The 16,428-nt window shown below is 31.3% G+C and overlaps 1 protein-coding gene across 2 annotated transcripts; it reads right to left on the bottom strand.

Moving 5' to 3' along the window:
- Positions 1 to 9,610: 9,610 nt before the first annotated feature.
- On the bottom strand, positions 9,611 to 15,719 carry LOC113846529 (integrin-linked protein kinase 1). Of its 2 annotated transcripts, XM_027474916.1 has the most exons (12): positions 15,323 to 15,719; positions 15,157 to 15,231; positions 14,922 to 15,017; positions 14,527 to 14,612; positions 14,290 to 14,410; positions 13,084 to 13,163; positions 12,841 to 12,903; positions 12,561 to 12,679; positions 12,168 to 12,253; positions 10,895 to 11,016; positions 10,667 to 10,778; positions 9,611 to 9,914 (listed from the first exon to the last, which is right to left on the bottom strand). In XM_027474916.1, the coding sequence occupies exons 1-12, from the start codon at positions 15,632 to 15,634 to the stop codon at positions 9,819 to 9,821; spliced, it is 1,368 nt and encodes a 455-aa protein (XP_027330717.1). In that variant the 5' UTR covers positions 15,635 to 15,719; the 3' UTR covers positions 9,611 to 9,818. The 2 variants fall into 2 exon arrangements, with proteins under 2 accessions (XP_027330717.1, XP_027330718.1); XM_027474917.1 differs by lacking the exons at positions 9,611 to 9,914; positions 10,667 to 10,778 and adding an exon at positions 11,876 to 11,945 and having other exon boundaries at positions 10,980 to 11,016.
- Between the last annotated feature and the right edge of the window lie 709 nt (positions 15,720 to 16,428).

The following is a 16,428-nucleotide window of genomic DNA, read 5'->3' on the forward strand; positions in this document are numbered from 1 at the left end:
ATAATTTGTAATTGGTAAATGCTATGGTTTTTTTTCAATTCAAAATTATTTTTATAAGATAATAAAATGATCGATTATTTTAACATTTTTATGTTAGTCATGAAAAGTTAGCCTATAATATTTTATAGTTAATACAAGGTTCGTAGATCATATGATGAATCCGTAACTTATAGCTATCCATGCTTGCTTTTCGGCATGTATATATTTGTCAACATAAATATCATCCAGAAATGAAAAAAATCATGCATATAGCAGTTTTCTCCGCCATTGAAGGGATTTGTTTTTATAGCATTATAATATTTAGATACTATATTAAATATTTTAATTATTTGATTGGTTAAGTTGTTTCAGTTTACATATTTAATAATTTTATGTTCAAATTTTAAAGATGTAATCTGTTAAATATTAAAAAAATTGTTACTTGTAATAATTTTATTTAATTCGAATAAAATTATCTCATTAAAAAGTTCAATAATTTATATAGGCCAAAAACTGATTAAAAAAAATATTAGCGTTAACATTTTTTTTATATTTTAAATACAGCTACCTTTTTTTAAAAAATTAAACTTTAAACAGTCTAAAATAGTCTCGTCTCATTAAAAAGTGATTTTTATGTGTTTAAAGACAACATATTTTTTTATTTAAATTCATATAATAGTATTAAATATTATAAATTTTGATAAAATATTAATACTATTTAAAATTTTTATTTATTTATTTATCTAGAGGGAAAATATTTTTATTTATCTGTTTGTGAAATGTTTTAAGATAATATTAATTATCATTTTTCTATTGATGTTCATTTTTTATATAAAAATATTTATATAATTCGAGTAGTTCAAGAGTAAAAAAATATTAAAAAAGATAAATCAGAATGCTTACTAATTTATTCTAACAGAATAATTAATTTTTAAATTTGCATATCTTTTGGATAAATAAATAAATAAGAAAAAAAGTAATAGTATTTTTAGAAAACAACCAAAAAATACGAACATCATCATTTAGTGCAATTCAAGGATGCAAGGGTTGGGGCTGCACATCGAATCATATCTCCACTACAATCTACCTTTTGCTTGACAGCATCTTACTCATCTTAAAATTAAGAATTTTGTTAATATTATTTTTTATGATTTTTTTTAATATTCAAGAGCTTAAAAGCTCAGCAACAAATAAAAACTGGAAAACTTTTATAGAAATTCAACTACCAATAACGTCAAAGCCTAAAGAATAATTTTAATTAAATAAAAAGAAGACTTCGTTAGGTTAATATAATAAATACTTTTAAAATTTTTTATCATTTAATTTTTTAAGCGATCAACCAATAAATCCAATACTAAAAGATGCTATATAATAACACATTCTCTGTCACGTTATTAAAAAATAAAATACACATAATTTCTATATTTTTTAATAAATTTTAACTAATAATAAAAATTGTATTACAAAAAATGTGCTATTATTTTATCTCTTTAATATGATAAAATAATAGCAATAGTTTTTTAAAGAGTGTTAAATGGGAACTCGGCAAGTTTTCTAATAAAGTAATAACAATAGTTTAAAAACCTAAAATTGAAATAAGTAACTGAAGAAAGAAAACGTAGGATGATGGTCACTTTTACATTAATATGATCTATAAAATACAATAATTTTCCAAATTAACCACAAATAACATTCCAAAAGCATTTTTAGTCTGAGCACAAAGTACCAACAAAAAAATTAACTGCATTAGAGCATTGAAATTTTACTTTTGCAATTAATTGGCAGAAAGGGGTAAGAAAATTCATAAATAATTAAGCAACGCACCTTCACAGAACGAAGCAAGAGTATCCACATGGCATTGGTACCTTCGAATCCAATTATTAATTTTAATAAACTATAAGAAATTAAAATGGAGTTAAATAATAAAAGTGGAAAAAGCTTTTGAAGCAAAAACCAATGTCTTTCTTTCCAACACTCTTTATGAGCAAGTTTGAAACGTGGATGGAAGAATCAGGAAGCGCGTGAAGGGGACGAGTGGCGTGGCGTGTGTGGATGGCGAGAATATGGGGCGCCCCCACTAACAGGCACATTTAGACCACACATCGTTTTGACTTTAGAGGTTTGGTTTGTTTGTTTTAAAAAACTTTAAAGTAACGTACGCTGCAAATTACCAAGTTCTCCAACACACCATCTTTATCTTTAGCATATTTGATGCTCACATCACACTCTCAATTTTAATTTCGATAGTTACAGTTTTAGTCCAAAACACATGTGTTTGATTCAATTTTAGTTTTATACTTAATGGAAGGAAATCATTTTTATCGAATAAATAAGCTTATCAAGTTTTGTAAAATTAAAAATTTCTAATACTACATTAATTTTTTTAATATATAATATATTTTTAAAATACAGTAAGTTAATTTGACTTACTGTTGAAATTTATAAACTAGAATCGAACATATTACATGATTTGTGAACCCAATCATACATAAAATTAAATGTAATCCGCTTGTATGAAACTTATATTGATATAATCATAAAATTGAATGCACATGCATTATTAGCATATAAATTTCATATATATTGTTTATTTTATAAAGTATTATTACATTATTAAACAAGATTAATAACATAAAATTATTAAATCTATTAAATAATATGATGATTAACAACCTATTTAAAAGCTCACATGCAAATTCTAAATTTAACATGATATTTTAAAAAAACCTACATATATCCAGTTTAATTTACGTGGCTATTAGCACGAACATTTAAACTATATTGACACATTATTAGATAAAATTAAAATGAATATAATTATTGTGAAGAATATGGATGGGGCGTGGCAATGTGGCATAATGATAGATGAAGTGACTCAAAATAACATAAAAGCATGCGGTCAAAGAAAACGACGAGAAAGTGGGACCCAGGCACTAATGATAATGGTACTCGTGTCGTTTAGTGTGGAGCTTATTCTCTTTATCTCTAATCTCACACTTGCATGATGCTTCCAATTCCAATTTTTTCACCCCTTAGCCTCTTATCTTGCCTTAAGCACTTCCTATCTCTCTGTTTCTCTTCTCACACTCTCCAATCCTCCTCAGCTATATAGGTATGTATGTGCCTATTATACCATCAATAAATAATATATAATTCCTCATATCTTCTGTTTATAGTCGAAACTGTTTCATTTTTTTATTCTAACTCACCATATTTCTACTCTATGTTATTATTTTTTTAGCTTAGCTTACTCATATGATGATGAATATTATATTTATAATTTTATAGTTGTACCTGCCCCAACCCATAATCAAGGGATAATATGAAATTTAATTTAATTTGTCTGGAGTTGTTTGTGGATATTTGCAGTTTTAGCTCAGCGCTTCAAGTGATTTCTGGAGAGCTTAAATATTTTTTTTTTATTAATATTCTGCATGTGTGTGTGGGAGGAAGAACAGTGGTTTTCATTGCCAAAATGAGCAAAGCAAGTGGTAGGTAACTGTTGAATTTTATTATTTTTTGAAATTTCAACCTGGCTTTGGATATTTATTTGAGATTTTTTTTTCTCCCTGTGATAGATTGAGGGGTCAGATTCAAGGCTATCTTGTTTTGAAAATTATTTCAAGGCCATGGATGGTGGAGAAGGAGTTGGAGATTAATATTTTCAACCTTTGATGATCGGTGAAACAGAATCTACAGTCCAAGAATCTTCCTAGAAGATGAAGGGTCCCCAAGTCACTGTTAATTGAAGCCCCCACAACACAGTCCGAGGCTCAAACAACTGTGAGACAAGATGCAACAATATGGTACAAGAAACCTTGCGTTACTGAAATTGTTTTTTATGAGTTCAAATGGGGATGCATTATTTATTCAAATTTCGTGAGAATAAGTATATATATATATATATATATATATGCTTCTCATAGGAAGAAGAAATTAAAAAATGGTTGGGATTTGTTGAGGCAATGCTGGAGTTTTCTGAAGCACTTGGGGATCATATAAGTAAGCCATTTTAAGAAATGATCAAGTAGAGGGTTGGATTAGCAACTTAACAGTAGTTAGCTTGGATAATTAATGCAAGAAAGGCCTTGATTAGGATGACAAATCATGGTTATGGATGAGGGACCCTTCAAGTTTGTGTGCTTTCTGAACTATTTAAGATAAGGAAAAACTCAGCCTTAGTTTTTCAAATGCTTTTGATATAGTTTTTCAATCATATTAAATTAAGTTTTATCTTGATTATAAGTGTCGATCTTTAATTTTAACCTTGATTCTATGAGTTATTGAGATAAAACTTCAATTTTAATTTTAAATTAACATCAAAATTACTTAAAGAATTACCCCTAAATTTTGTTTCTTTAGACACTGCATGGGTGTTGCTCAGCTTTTATTTAATGTTCCGTCAGGATGTGCTGTGGCGACCAGCAAGAACCCGTTTTAACATTTACATGAATCGAAACATGAAAAAGGGCACAATATCTCTTATATATAAATGTCTTGCAAAGTTTTATTTCTGATTGTTTGACATGCATACAAAATTTGAATTATATGTGCATCATTCCCGCTTCACGTATAAAGAGTAAACATTCCACCAGAGGATTATAAAATTGTCAAAAACCTTCCCAAAATATATATGGTAAGATGGAATTCCACTTTCATGTTAAATCTGCTTTAAAATTACAAACAGCATTTGAGAGACTTGAAGATACTCTTGGAAATAATTTATTGAGTTTGTCCTCGTAACACGTTTTTGTAGGAACCAAGATATAAAATTAAATTTGTTGAGTTTTTGAAACTGAAAAGGCTTTGGCTTCCAATGTGAAAGAAACACTAACCGGGTTGTTTGAACATTATTGCTTTTATTGCAAGGTAGCTCAAGAACTGAACACTTCCGAGTTTCAGCTGCTGATCATACTAAGGATTTTGGGCCTTCCGATGTGAGATTCATGATATATCCATGGATTTTGCTGAATAAAAATGAACAAGGAATATCTATTTAAAAGCAAAAATGACAACAAAACCTATTTAACTGACACGACACGAGAGGGGTTATCTGTAAATTGGAATGTTGCAATTAGCGGAAGTCCTCTCTTCCAAATCTCCAATACTTTTCATGATAGCAAGGGATGTTCTTGTTGTCACAAATCACAATGTCCACTGTGGCTTCTGATCAAGTTTGCTTTTAGCACAAGACTTTTGTAGGATGCAGAAGGGGCGGAGGCACCCATTTGTGCCTAACACTGTTTTCTTTGTATATCATTGACAAGTGATATATATAGAGAGAGACAAGGTGGCCGATGAAGTTGGTCTTGATAATATCTTAACACTTTTAGTTCATTCTTGAGAAAAACCAATATGTTGGAAATAACACAGATAGCTTTGTAGATCTGGAAATCAGATCATCCTCAATTACTCGTTAAACAAATTGTATCTTTATCTACATTTATGCAATTATATATATGTCTTATTTGATGCACCACTAATTGTAATCCTGATTTTTTTTGCTTTTATAGGCTGAAACAAAGTGGTGCTTGGCTACTATAGTTTGATGAACAGCTCATTGAAGGTAGGTTTGGGAAGAGGGAATGTGATAGATATTCTTTAAATGAGTGGTTGTACCTATCGACTATGATATTTGTTGACGTTTTAACACTACATTAGATTTTTTAGTGTTAGAAACATAGTTCATGCTGTTAGGCTGTGTTCGTTGCTGATGACAGGTTTTAAAATTCCTCATGGCTAGGATTTCTAATTTCTGTTGTTAGATTTTATGTTTCGTAGCTCAGTTTCTCGTTAGAAATACTATAAAGAAGATGGATTATCTTATGAAAATATTTGGCTTTATAGCACATTATGTTTTTTGCCATGTAAAGTCGTACGAGAGAGAGGTCCAACGTAGTGTGAAGGCTACAATCGATATGCGTAAAAGCAATGCAGACGCATGAAATTCGATTGTGGTAGCTAATCAACTCAAACTTTAGAACTATAAAGATTTGAATAATATATGAAATATACTTGTCTATGTGGCTTATCTATTTTTTCATTTATTTTATATTTTTTACTTGCAAAATCGAGTTCAATCTGATTTATTACTCGGGAAATGATTTTTGGACAATTTTGGACTCTTAGTGTATTTTTGCAGCGCACATATAAAAGAAATTCTATATAATGCCAACTTTTAGTTGTGTAAATAATGGAACTGTTATTACTTTAGCTTGTTTTTCTTGTCGTGTGCTTTAGCTTTAAACTAGTTTATTGTACTTGAATGTTTTACCGTGTGTGCGCATATACTTGTCAACCCTTGGATCTCAAGCTCACTTAGTTTTGAAATTTGATAATTCAATAATAACCTTTGTAATGTTTTCATTAGTTTTTCGGCTTACAACCACTGTTATATGGATACCACATTGATAATATTACAAGTTTTTTAGAGGCAAATGTATTATAATAAAATATGCTTTTATTACAAAAATATTTAAATTATGTTATCTTTCTATTTAAAAAAATTATATCCTCTCTATTTGTTGAAAATGACCTATACTTTACAACGGGAATAAATCTTTTAGTAGTTTAGAAGTAATGGATAAAGAATGAACTTTTCATCAATATCAATTTTCCTTTGTCTAGGTTTCCCAAGATCAGTAAACCTTGTCATTTTTAAGATTCCAAAAAATAAAAGTAAAATTTTCTATTATTGACTTTAAAACTTAGTTCAGAGTGTATCGTATCTTCTAAATTCTCAAAATCATAATAGACGTTTAAAATTTGTCATCGATATTGATGTTGAGTGATAAAAAAAAAGGGATAAACTAGTTATAAAAACACACGTTCATATTAAAATGAACATATAAATCTCTTGGTAGAAATAGGGTAAACATTTAAAATAAAAAATATTGCAATTTAAGCATCTCTAAGAGTGTACTATACAGATTGAAACATAGAGTAAGCTAAAGTAATAAAAGATTAGAGAGAGTAATTAGAAGGGGAAACAAAAGTGAAAGGGCGTCGACAAAAGTAGCTGTATAAATACAGTTCCCAAAATGGCACGCAAATATGGAGCTGTTAGCTAAAACGACCCTACAGACAACGAGGTTCTCTTTTTATTCTGATCTCATCCTTTACACTGTATCTCTCTCTCCACATGGATTGTCCACTGTTCTTACTTACATAAACAGCAATTCTTGGGCATACAATATTGCACTTCATTCCACTTTAATGTTAACACGTTTAAGATTGTGTGACCATGATAAGGATTTTATTAGGTTGAGTGTAGATATCTACTACTAGTAAGTTTTTTTTTAAAATAATATATTCATTGTATTAAAATCATAAAAGTATAATAAATATTTACTTTTTAACAAAATTTTACTATTATTAATTGCTTAAATTCAATGTTAGTTAATATTAATTAACATTTTTCTCATGATAATTAGGAATGCAATTAACCATCTCTATAAGCAATAGATGAATTATTGTTTTTACTTTGGAAGAATTAAGCAGCAGAAACTCGTACATTAACAAATGCTAGGGAAAAGCTGTTCATCTTAATTTTTTTGCATTTGGCAGTAGTGTTAGGTGTGTTGTTCAGAAATGTGAGTGCCACTAAAAATGCAAGCACTATATTATGAAAGGTAGTCTTACCTATCAAGTAAGATTGATGTATCTCTATATGTCTGCATACAAATAATGAAAATAATTCAGTATCAAATTAACTAACACATCATTTTATTGAAATACAAACGTTCATCTAATGTCGCCTTCTAATGGGAATAGAAGCAAAAAGAATAATATTGAACGTGTTCTTTTTCGTGCTGCCTCGTGCTTGTCGTAAAGTAATCCTATACAACTTGTAAAAAAGAAAGAGAGACCTTAAGAAAAAAAGGCAATATACCCAGATCCGATGAAAATTCAACTGCCATTTTCAAGTTATAACCATTGATAGAAAGTGAAAAAATGGAAATGATTGCAATTTTGAGTTTGATTGGTATCCACTACTGATTTAAATGACGTTTATATTAATGTCCCATGTATTGATTTATAGTTATTTAGATGACATTTGTATACTCTTTTGGTACAAAATATTAAGAAAGTTATCCCATCAACGTTGTGCTATGCAAACCAGTTAAGTTCTCTTTTTGCCTATTACATTCTCACCAATTCATCAAGTAGAATTATTTCCTATTGAAGATATTTTTGAAAAAGAAAATATCCCACCAAAATTGGTAATGCATACATCCCATTTTTAAACGTTTTTCTTTTAAATTTATGTTTTAAAATTTATGAACAAATTAAAAGACCTATGCAATGATGGGATATTTCTAGTGTATATATTATTTAGAACATCGCTTCCTTTTAAATCTAAATGAAAAAGCTTTCCCATTTCCACAAACTGAATTCAGATGCCCAATTTTTTTTAACAAATAAGGGGGTCAATTCTGGAAAGGGAAAAAGAATTATTAAGGTCACTCCACACGCTCAAAATACAGTCTTATTGTGTCCTTCTGTCAAAAGTGCAGTATGACAGTTGCAGTTGCAGGCTGGGCGCAGAATATGGGCATTTGGTATAAAGCCTCGGAATGGCATTGAACACATTAGATAGGTCAAAATATGTGACAAAAATGCATAAAAACATAGCAAAAGCAGATCCCGGCTTGCAGAGGTGGAAAGATAAATGCAACTTTAATGTGTTTGCAAACGTGAAAATTTTCTAAACGTAAATTTAACATAAAAATTACTGCTAGTAACTTTAAAACGTAAATCTACGATCATTCAAACATGACTTCAATTACAACAGAAGGTATTAAAAAAATGTTGATGCATACGTACGATAAAATTTGATCGGAAAAGCATACAACAAAAATACCCCGTCGTTTCTTACTCTGCGTCCCTTAGTTTTGTTATTTATCTCATTATGCAGAAAGTTTTCTTGAATAAAAGACAATTAAAAAGACATTTCACCACTTAAACAAATAGGAAGAACCGTACATGTAGCGGCAGCTTGTAGGATCCATCAACATCGTTTGGGATTCTGATTCACAAGGTTGTATGTGATCAGAATCATTTGCAGATGCATCGTTACTGAGGAAGAAACGTAGAAGTAAAATTTTGCTACTGGGTTAAATTTCAAAGAAAATTATCCTTCTTGTCTTCGTTTCCCCACTTTTAATTCAAGATATTTGGGAAAATTATCCTTCTTGCACTCTGAACATATCCCGAACATAAAATCTAATCACATATTCACAAGAGTGTTCAGAACTGAACTATCAACGATTCAGTGCTCAATAATTCGACTTAAATAAGAATAATTTTAAAGACATACCCAAAGTAATCGCAACTATAATTTTCATTCAAATGAATGTTAGGGGGTAAAAAAATTGATTAATTGATTCCACATGTGAGCGAAGAGGCACTTTAACAAGATTTGACACAAGGTCGGTATTAAAACTGTCCACTGGTCCAAACAGGTTCTCAAATCACAATTCTCCTAAGGCAAAATATATGAGAATACAAGTACGGGCATGATGGTTTTTGTTTTCAAATTGTCTTAATTTTAAAAAATGCATACAAAATTAGAATATTAATATTTTTTTTTTTTTTGAAAAGAACAGTTTTAATATTTATTGTATAAGCTAGAAAGAATAACTTTCGAAAAAACTATACAAAAGGGTATTTCACATACATTTTAAAAATTTATCCAATCGCACGTCAAGGAGAGCATCAGAGCATGGTATTTACAAAAAGCTATGCATGCACGCAAGTGGAAACCCGTTCACGATGGATTTTTTTTTTTCCTTGAGACTGCTTGATCGAAATTCTTCTTCCTTCATAATGGCAATTATTTATCTGGTCGTAGAGCGAGATGATCGGCTACTTGGATTTGTGCGATAGCCTCTAAATAGGGCCCCCAGATTCAGAATGCATCCAGGAGCCCGAACCTGGGTATCATTCAAGAAAGTATCACACGCCATTGAATATAAATAATCACAAGGAATCGACGTAAAATATATATCACATAAAAACATTGGCACCTTTTCAAGCATGTGGGCATTCAACTACTGAGACAGATATATAGTTGCTTAAATACAGTAATAGTTTTTTCCTCTTTTTTATAATGAAAAAGAAAAGCAGGTGTTTTTCTATAGTCACTTCACCACAGATAATAATATCCAGTGATACAGGAGAAGACCTTTAAGCTGAAATTCTAAATTCGGGTAATTTTTAGAATTGAATATTATTGCTCAGTTAAAATGTTAAAATCCAATTGTAAGGAATGAAACTTTGAATCCTTCTTGGAAGTATGGAATTCTAATGTGGAGTTTATAAGTCCTTGACATCTCGAATACGACAGCTCACTTTTGTGATATGATTCTTTAAAGATTCTTATCAATTGGCATTAAAGCACTACACCATGTCTCCCAGATGCAACTACGAGGTGCAGGTGGTGACACTGACATTTCACGTTTGCTCGGAACTAATCAAAGGAGCTAGTACACAGGTAGCCTGTGTGGGTGCTGAAGTTGCATAGTGCGGTGGAATAATAGAATTTACAAAGCTTTGAGCTCTTGAACTACTAAGGCTAACTTTTTTTATGTAGTTTTCTCAAGGTTCTTATTAGAAAATTAACTATGCTACCACAACTAGGTCAAAAAATTGACAAAATAATTTTTTGCATGAAAGAGTAGGATACCTTCCAGTGCCTCTTTCGAGCAAGATGGCTGCTGATGTCTTCCAATCTCCCAATTATTTGCCTAAATGTTGGTCTTCTGTATGGTTTTTCATCCCAACATTCCTCAATTAACCTACGGACGAATCAAATTTCATGAATGTAAAAAACTTATTCTTTTAATCTCCTACATGCGGTAGGTTTTGAAACTAAACATTCAAATCTGTTGCCAAATATATTTAAAACACTCACTGTTTTAGTCCATAAGCATAAAGCTTTGGTGAAGCTCTAAATGGTGGACGCTCATTTTCAACATAGGCTTTTGGAACTTCATTTTCTGGCTTTGCATAAAATGGTGGACAACCTTCAATCATCTGGAGTAACAGAAAACCATACAAGTTGCAGTCAATAATTTGCAGGGCATCTCTACAAATATTAACCTACTGTCGGTTGTCTATACATTCTAGATTCAGAATTGCCCATCCTCCATAAATAAAATAATCATATTATGAACTTTATCTGCAAAAAGTTAAAGAAAGTGCACACTTTGTCTTTACATAAAAAAAAGTACAAGAACAATTCAAATATTGTTGCAACTGCAAACCCTTGTGACATGGCATCTTACAAAAATGATCATGAATATCGAAAATAATATACCCATACATAATATTTATATTCTATAGGTCAATCTGCGAAGAGCTCAATTTCTTATCCATTTGATCAACCTAAAAATATGTAATAGAATATTATATAAATCATATATCATTTAATAAAAAGATCGTTAGGATAATCTGGTGTATAAAAGAGGGCAGAGCTTATGAGTCATGAGTGCTTGAGCTGTCCCTAGACTCATCCTATATATATTCTTGATAAGTCAAAAAGGTCTTATGTGTAAAAGAAACCATCAAACATTTGAATTAAATATGCTGTAACAATACTGAAGGAATTTGAATGCTGAAAGCAATATATGATACACAGCAACAAATAATACAACTCTCAATGCATTCCTTTTCCTGGACTAGCAAATATTTTACTGATGTAAATAATACAAACGAATGTGTCTATGGGACATATTTTGCAACTTGGCCATTTGATATCATATAGAGATGACACAAGATTATGAGTTACTTAACTGTCACATGATTACTAAAAATTTGCATTACTTATTGTTCAAGATTCCATAAATATAATTGCTTTTAATTGCTTATAATAAACAACATAAAGTAAATTTACATAGCTAAACAGGGACGCTTCATGCTTCAGAAATCAAATACAACTAACAGCCTTCTGAAAGGTTTATGTGCTGAGATAAACAAGAATTACCAGGGATGGAGAGTATTGAATTAGCAATAGCAAGTACTATTTGGTCAAATACCACAAAATCTTCATCAAGCACCAATTAATCCAACTGATTTTATATTTATTAATTAATAATTAATTTGCAAAATTAGGATTTAAAAATCTTATTTCAAGACCAGAGAGGGAAAATCAGCATGCATGTGAAGGTGAGCAATAATGATTTTACCTCCTGTAATATCAGAGCAAATGAAAACACATCAACTTTTGTGTCATATTCCTCATTTCTATAGACCTCTGGAGCAACATAGCGCCCTGTACACATTTGAATTACTTCATTAATAAGAACTACAAAAATCAGAATCAATCACAATAGAATCAAAATGAAATCAATTATATGTTATTTATAGGTTATTTGACAAATTCAAATAATTAAAAGTGAAGCACCAGCTGCAAACTGAAGTAGTCACCATTTAAACGGCATTTTTTTTCTTTTGTAGAATATACAGCATGTTGTACGTTACTACCCTCATGAAACAATGTGGTTTGCAACATCACTTTTATGCAGAATGATATGATCAACAATGAATATTAAAAGGCTCCACAAAAGAATAAAACATACATGATGTATCCTGGCATGTCACGGGTTTGTCTTCCTTGACTGTTTTAGCAACTTTGAGCAACTTGCTAACCCCAAAGTCTGCAACTTTCAGATGCCCAGAATCATCCCGTAGTATATTTCTGTTGTCTTACTCATGTACAATGAAGAAACTTTAAACAGTTTCAATCATTCAAGAATGCATGAACAATGCATGCTTCTACTGAAAAACCCATGACACTTCATACACATGCTGGAAGAATATTAAAATCAACTAGACGGGGTATGAGAACAGAAAACATACGAAGGCTCAAGATCTCGATGTATAATGGCCTCTGGTTTATGTTCATGCAAATAGTTCATTCCCCTGCACAATATACATCAAAATATTGCCTTTATTATAAACACCCAATACAATTTTTTTAAAATAAGAAAAAAATTATATTTAATATTCAACTCTATAAAACTAAAATAATTAGGGAGCTTTTTCCTTGCAAAACAACAGAAATCTAGTGAAGCATTCATATTATGAAAGCTCTAGACTGACCTAGCAATATCAAGTGCAAACTTCACAGCTGTTACCGGTTTTAATGCCCCTTTGCGCTCCAAATAGGCACAAAGATCCCCCTAAAAAGTGATAATCCATTCCAACTTGTTAGAAATTACTTTTGTGAAAGAGACGGCGTCTAGCTAACCACCACATCACACACACATACACACAAGCAGAGGAGACATCCCCCAATTATTGGAACAGAAAATGCCAATTGTCATGTACAAATGAAAAGATAAGCTGGGTTTGAAGATCTGAGGTATTTCAAGAAAATAAATGATAACTGGTGGGAAAATAATGGATATGCATATAAACAGAAACTGTACACATTCCTTGAGTGTATCCTTATTTATCAATATATCCAGTATCCATATGGACATGTATTTATTTACAGTCACCAATACATATGCACTTCCCTATTTCTTCCCCACTCCACTAATATGAAGCAAAATGCAGAATAAACAGAAATCAAACTCCTATATCAACACTTATCGATGCTAGGTAAAAACAAGTATCTCTTTATCAATACTTAAATCCCTCATAATAGATATTTATAACTTCTAGAAAGAACAGAAACTCATTTTTCTGACCCACACAAATAACTGTAGCATGTCAACAATTATTATAAGTCCTAGTATAACTTTTCATCAAATTAAGTTCTTAATCATACATGAACTCCTACCTAAAGCTGGATTGAGAAATCCTATTGAAACTACAATAGTCACTTTCTTTCTAAAGAAAGTTCTATAGACTATATCCAAAATGACAAATTTCAGGCCATGTACCACGGTATGCTCACTATTGTCTATGATAGCCAACTAATTAAACCCCATAATTTGTATGTAAACACCATGAGCAAGTCTAAGGTTGTGTTTGGATAGGACATTTCAAAATTATTACAATTTATGTATTTGGGTAGTAAGAAAAAATAATTTTAAAATAATACCACATAATTTTAACTAGATAATTTTTATGTTAAATAGAAATAATTTTAAATGACTTATTTTAATAGATAATTTAAACAATCTCTTTATTATGCTTAACTTTTTGTATTTATCATTCATAACTACTGTCATACTTAATTCTCACTTTAAGCATCCCTCATTATGCTTTCATATTTTCTAGAATTTTAAATTTCCCCATCCAAACACAACCTAAATGATTATCAAACTCTTCCTAAACCAGTGCAGGATCAAGACTGACCTGGGGTAGATACTCTGTGACAATCATCATTGGGGAGCTTTGTGTCACAGCACCTAAAAACTGGACTACATTTGGATGCCTTATTTTCTGAAGTAATGTAAGCTCGTCATGAAATGCCTTCCTGAGAGACAATCAACAAAAAGACAAAAAGAAATCCACTATGAAGATAAAAATTGCAAACTGAATAATCCAATTGACATGAATAAAACAACAGATTGCATCATTAGACCAACCCACACTTTATCAGCATCAGTGAAAACTTCCTCCCCAAATGTTTTGACTGCAACTTGAGTTCCACGCCATAATGCAATCCGGAAAGTTCCCTAAAATATTCAAATATAAAATATGCAGTCGGAAATGAACAAGGGTGACAGTGACTTAAGAGGAGTAAGCAAATGTGGAAAGTAAGAAAATAAGGCTGTATTCACCGTTAGTTTGAATTAGAATATGTAATCAATTTAACTTACTCTTAAACCAACAGTAAATACACCCTTACTTTTCCACATTTTCTAACTACAGAGGATCTCCCAAATCCTCGGAGAATACTGCCGTCAAGACAAGAGGAGAAGTCAAGGAACAAAAGTTGCACAACATTACAGACTATGCAGAGAAAGGAAAACTCGGAAGTTTACCTTTGTTATGCAAACGCTATTAGTAAAATCAAGTTCAGAAGGATCAATCTCGTATTCTGGAACTTCACGAGCACTCTGGACATGCATAGGAGCCATCTACAGCAAAACAACAGATAGAGAATAAATGCTTGCAAATTGCAACGCAGTGTCGTAAACCAATCATCCTAAAAGCTTATGCTGGCAAGTGAAATCACAAAAACAATTTAACATCTAAGAACCAAAAGAAGACACAAACCGGGGGTTTTGCACCGTGTTTCTCCAAAAGCTTCACAACGTCATGATTTTTGTAGTACATTGCATCAGCAAGAGGCTGTCAAACAATCAGAAATTAGCATCAGTATCAGTATTAGTATTAGTCTATTAGATCAGAGTGAAGAGAGAAAACAGAGAGTTGAAATTACAGTGCTGCCCCAGCGGTCTTGAGGATAGACGCCGGCACCTCGTCGGAGCAACAAATCGACTACGTCAGTGCGTCCCTGACAGGCGGCGACGTGAAGAGCGGTGCGGCCATCAATGTCTCTGAAATTGACGTCACTGCCAGCGTCCAACAACTCGTTAATCCCATCCAAATCTCCTTCGTTGGCCAAATACATCAACCGAACGGCGGGGTCGAGCGCCTCAGACGGCTCGGCGGCGGCGGCGTTGTCGCGTTCAGGCGCCAGAGAGGATTGACGGCCGAGTGAGAAGCGAGGGTGAAGTTTGTTGGTATCCATATGCGAGGGTTTTGAAGAGATAAGGAAAATGGAAAACGGAAAATGGTGGAAGAATGTTGGCGTTATATTCAACGCGGGATAAGAATAAAAATGAAAGAAGGAAAAGCGTCAAAAAGGAAAGGGAATGAAATACTTTTTTGATTTTATTTGCAGAGAGGATCGGATTCTTTGTATTTGTCTGTCAGAGAGTGACTGCTTCAGAGCTTTACGTCATGCCTTTCTACACACTCAACTCGCCAATCGCTGTTGCACCCTCTTCTTTCTTCATACACTGTTATTGCAACTTAATTAACCTCCATACATTGTTCGTTATTATATTTAATATGTTCGGCCTTCGAGTCATCCAATTTTTTTTACACCATACGCATAATAATATTTTTCATTATTGATTTTAAATGATATTTTGTCTGGAGATTTTTTAATGCGTTCCATAACATGTCATAAGAATCTGATAAATAATAAATTTTATTAAAATTATGATATTAAATATTATTAATGCACTAAATTTTATAATATAATATTATTTTCAATAAAAAAACCATACACACGTGTGTAAGTTTTTTTTATGTCATTAGATATGTATTTTAACCTTTTTTTTTCAGATATCACGAGGCGTCTCTCAGTATATGAAATTTAAGATTAATTTTAGTCCACAATTCATGATTGTTACTAACTCAAAAAATAAAAAATAAAATTGCAAGATTCAAACACATTGTTTTTTTATTAACTAAATAACCTCATAATATCAGCATAATAAAGTCTTACACTATTGTATTAAACCGTTGGATTAAAAT

This window comes from Abrus precatorius, unplaced genomic scaffold (assembly GCF_003935025.1).
Source record: "Abrus precatorius isolate BTA unplaced genomic scaffold, Abrus_2018 Scaffold8, whole genome shotgun sequence".
NCBI classification, from domain to species: domain Eukaryota; kingdom Viridiplantae; phylum Streptophyta; class Magnoliopsida; order Fabales; family Fabaceae; genus Abrus; species Abrus precatorius.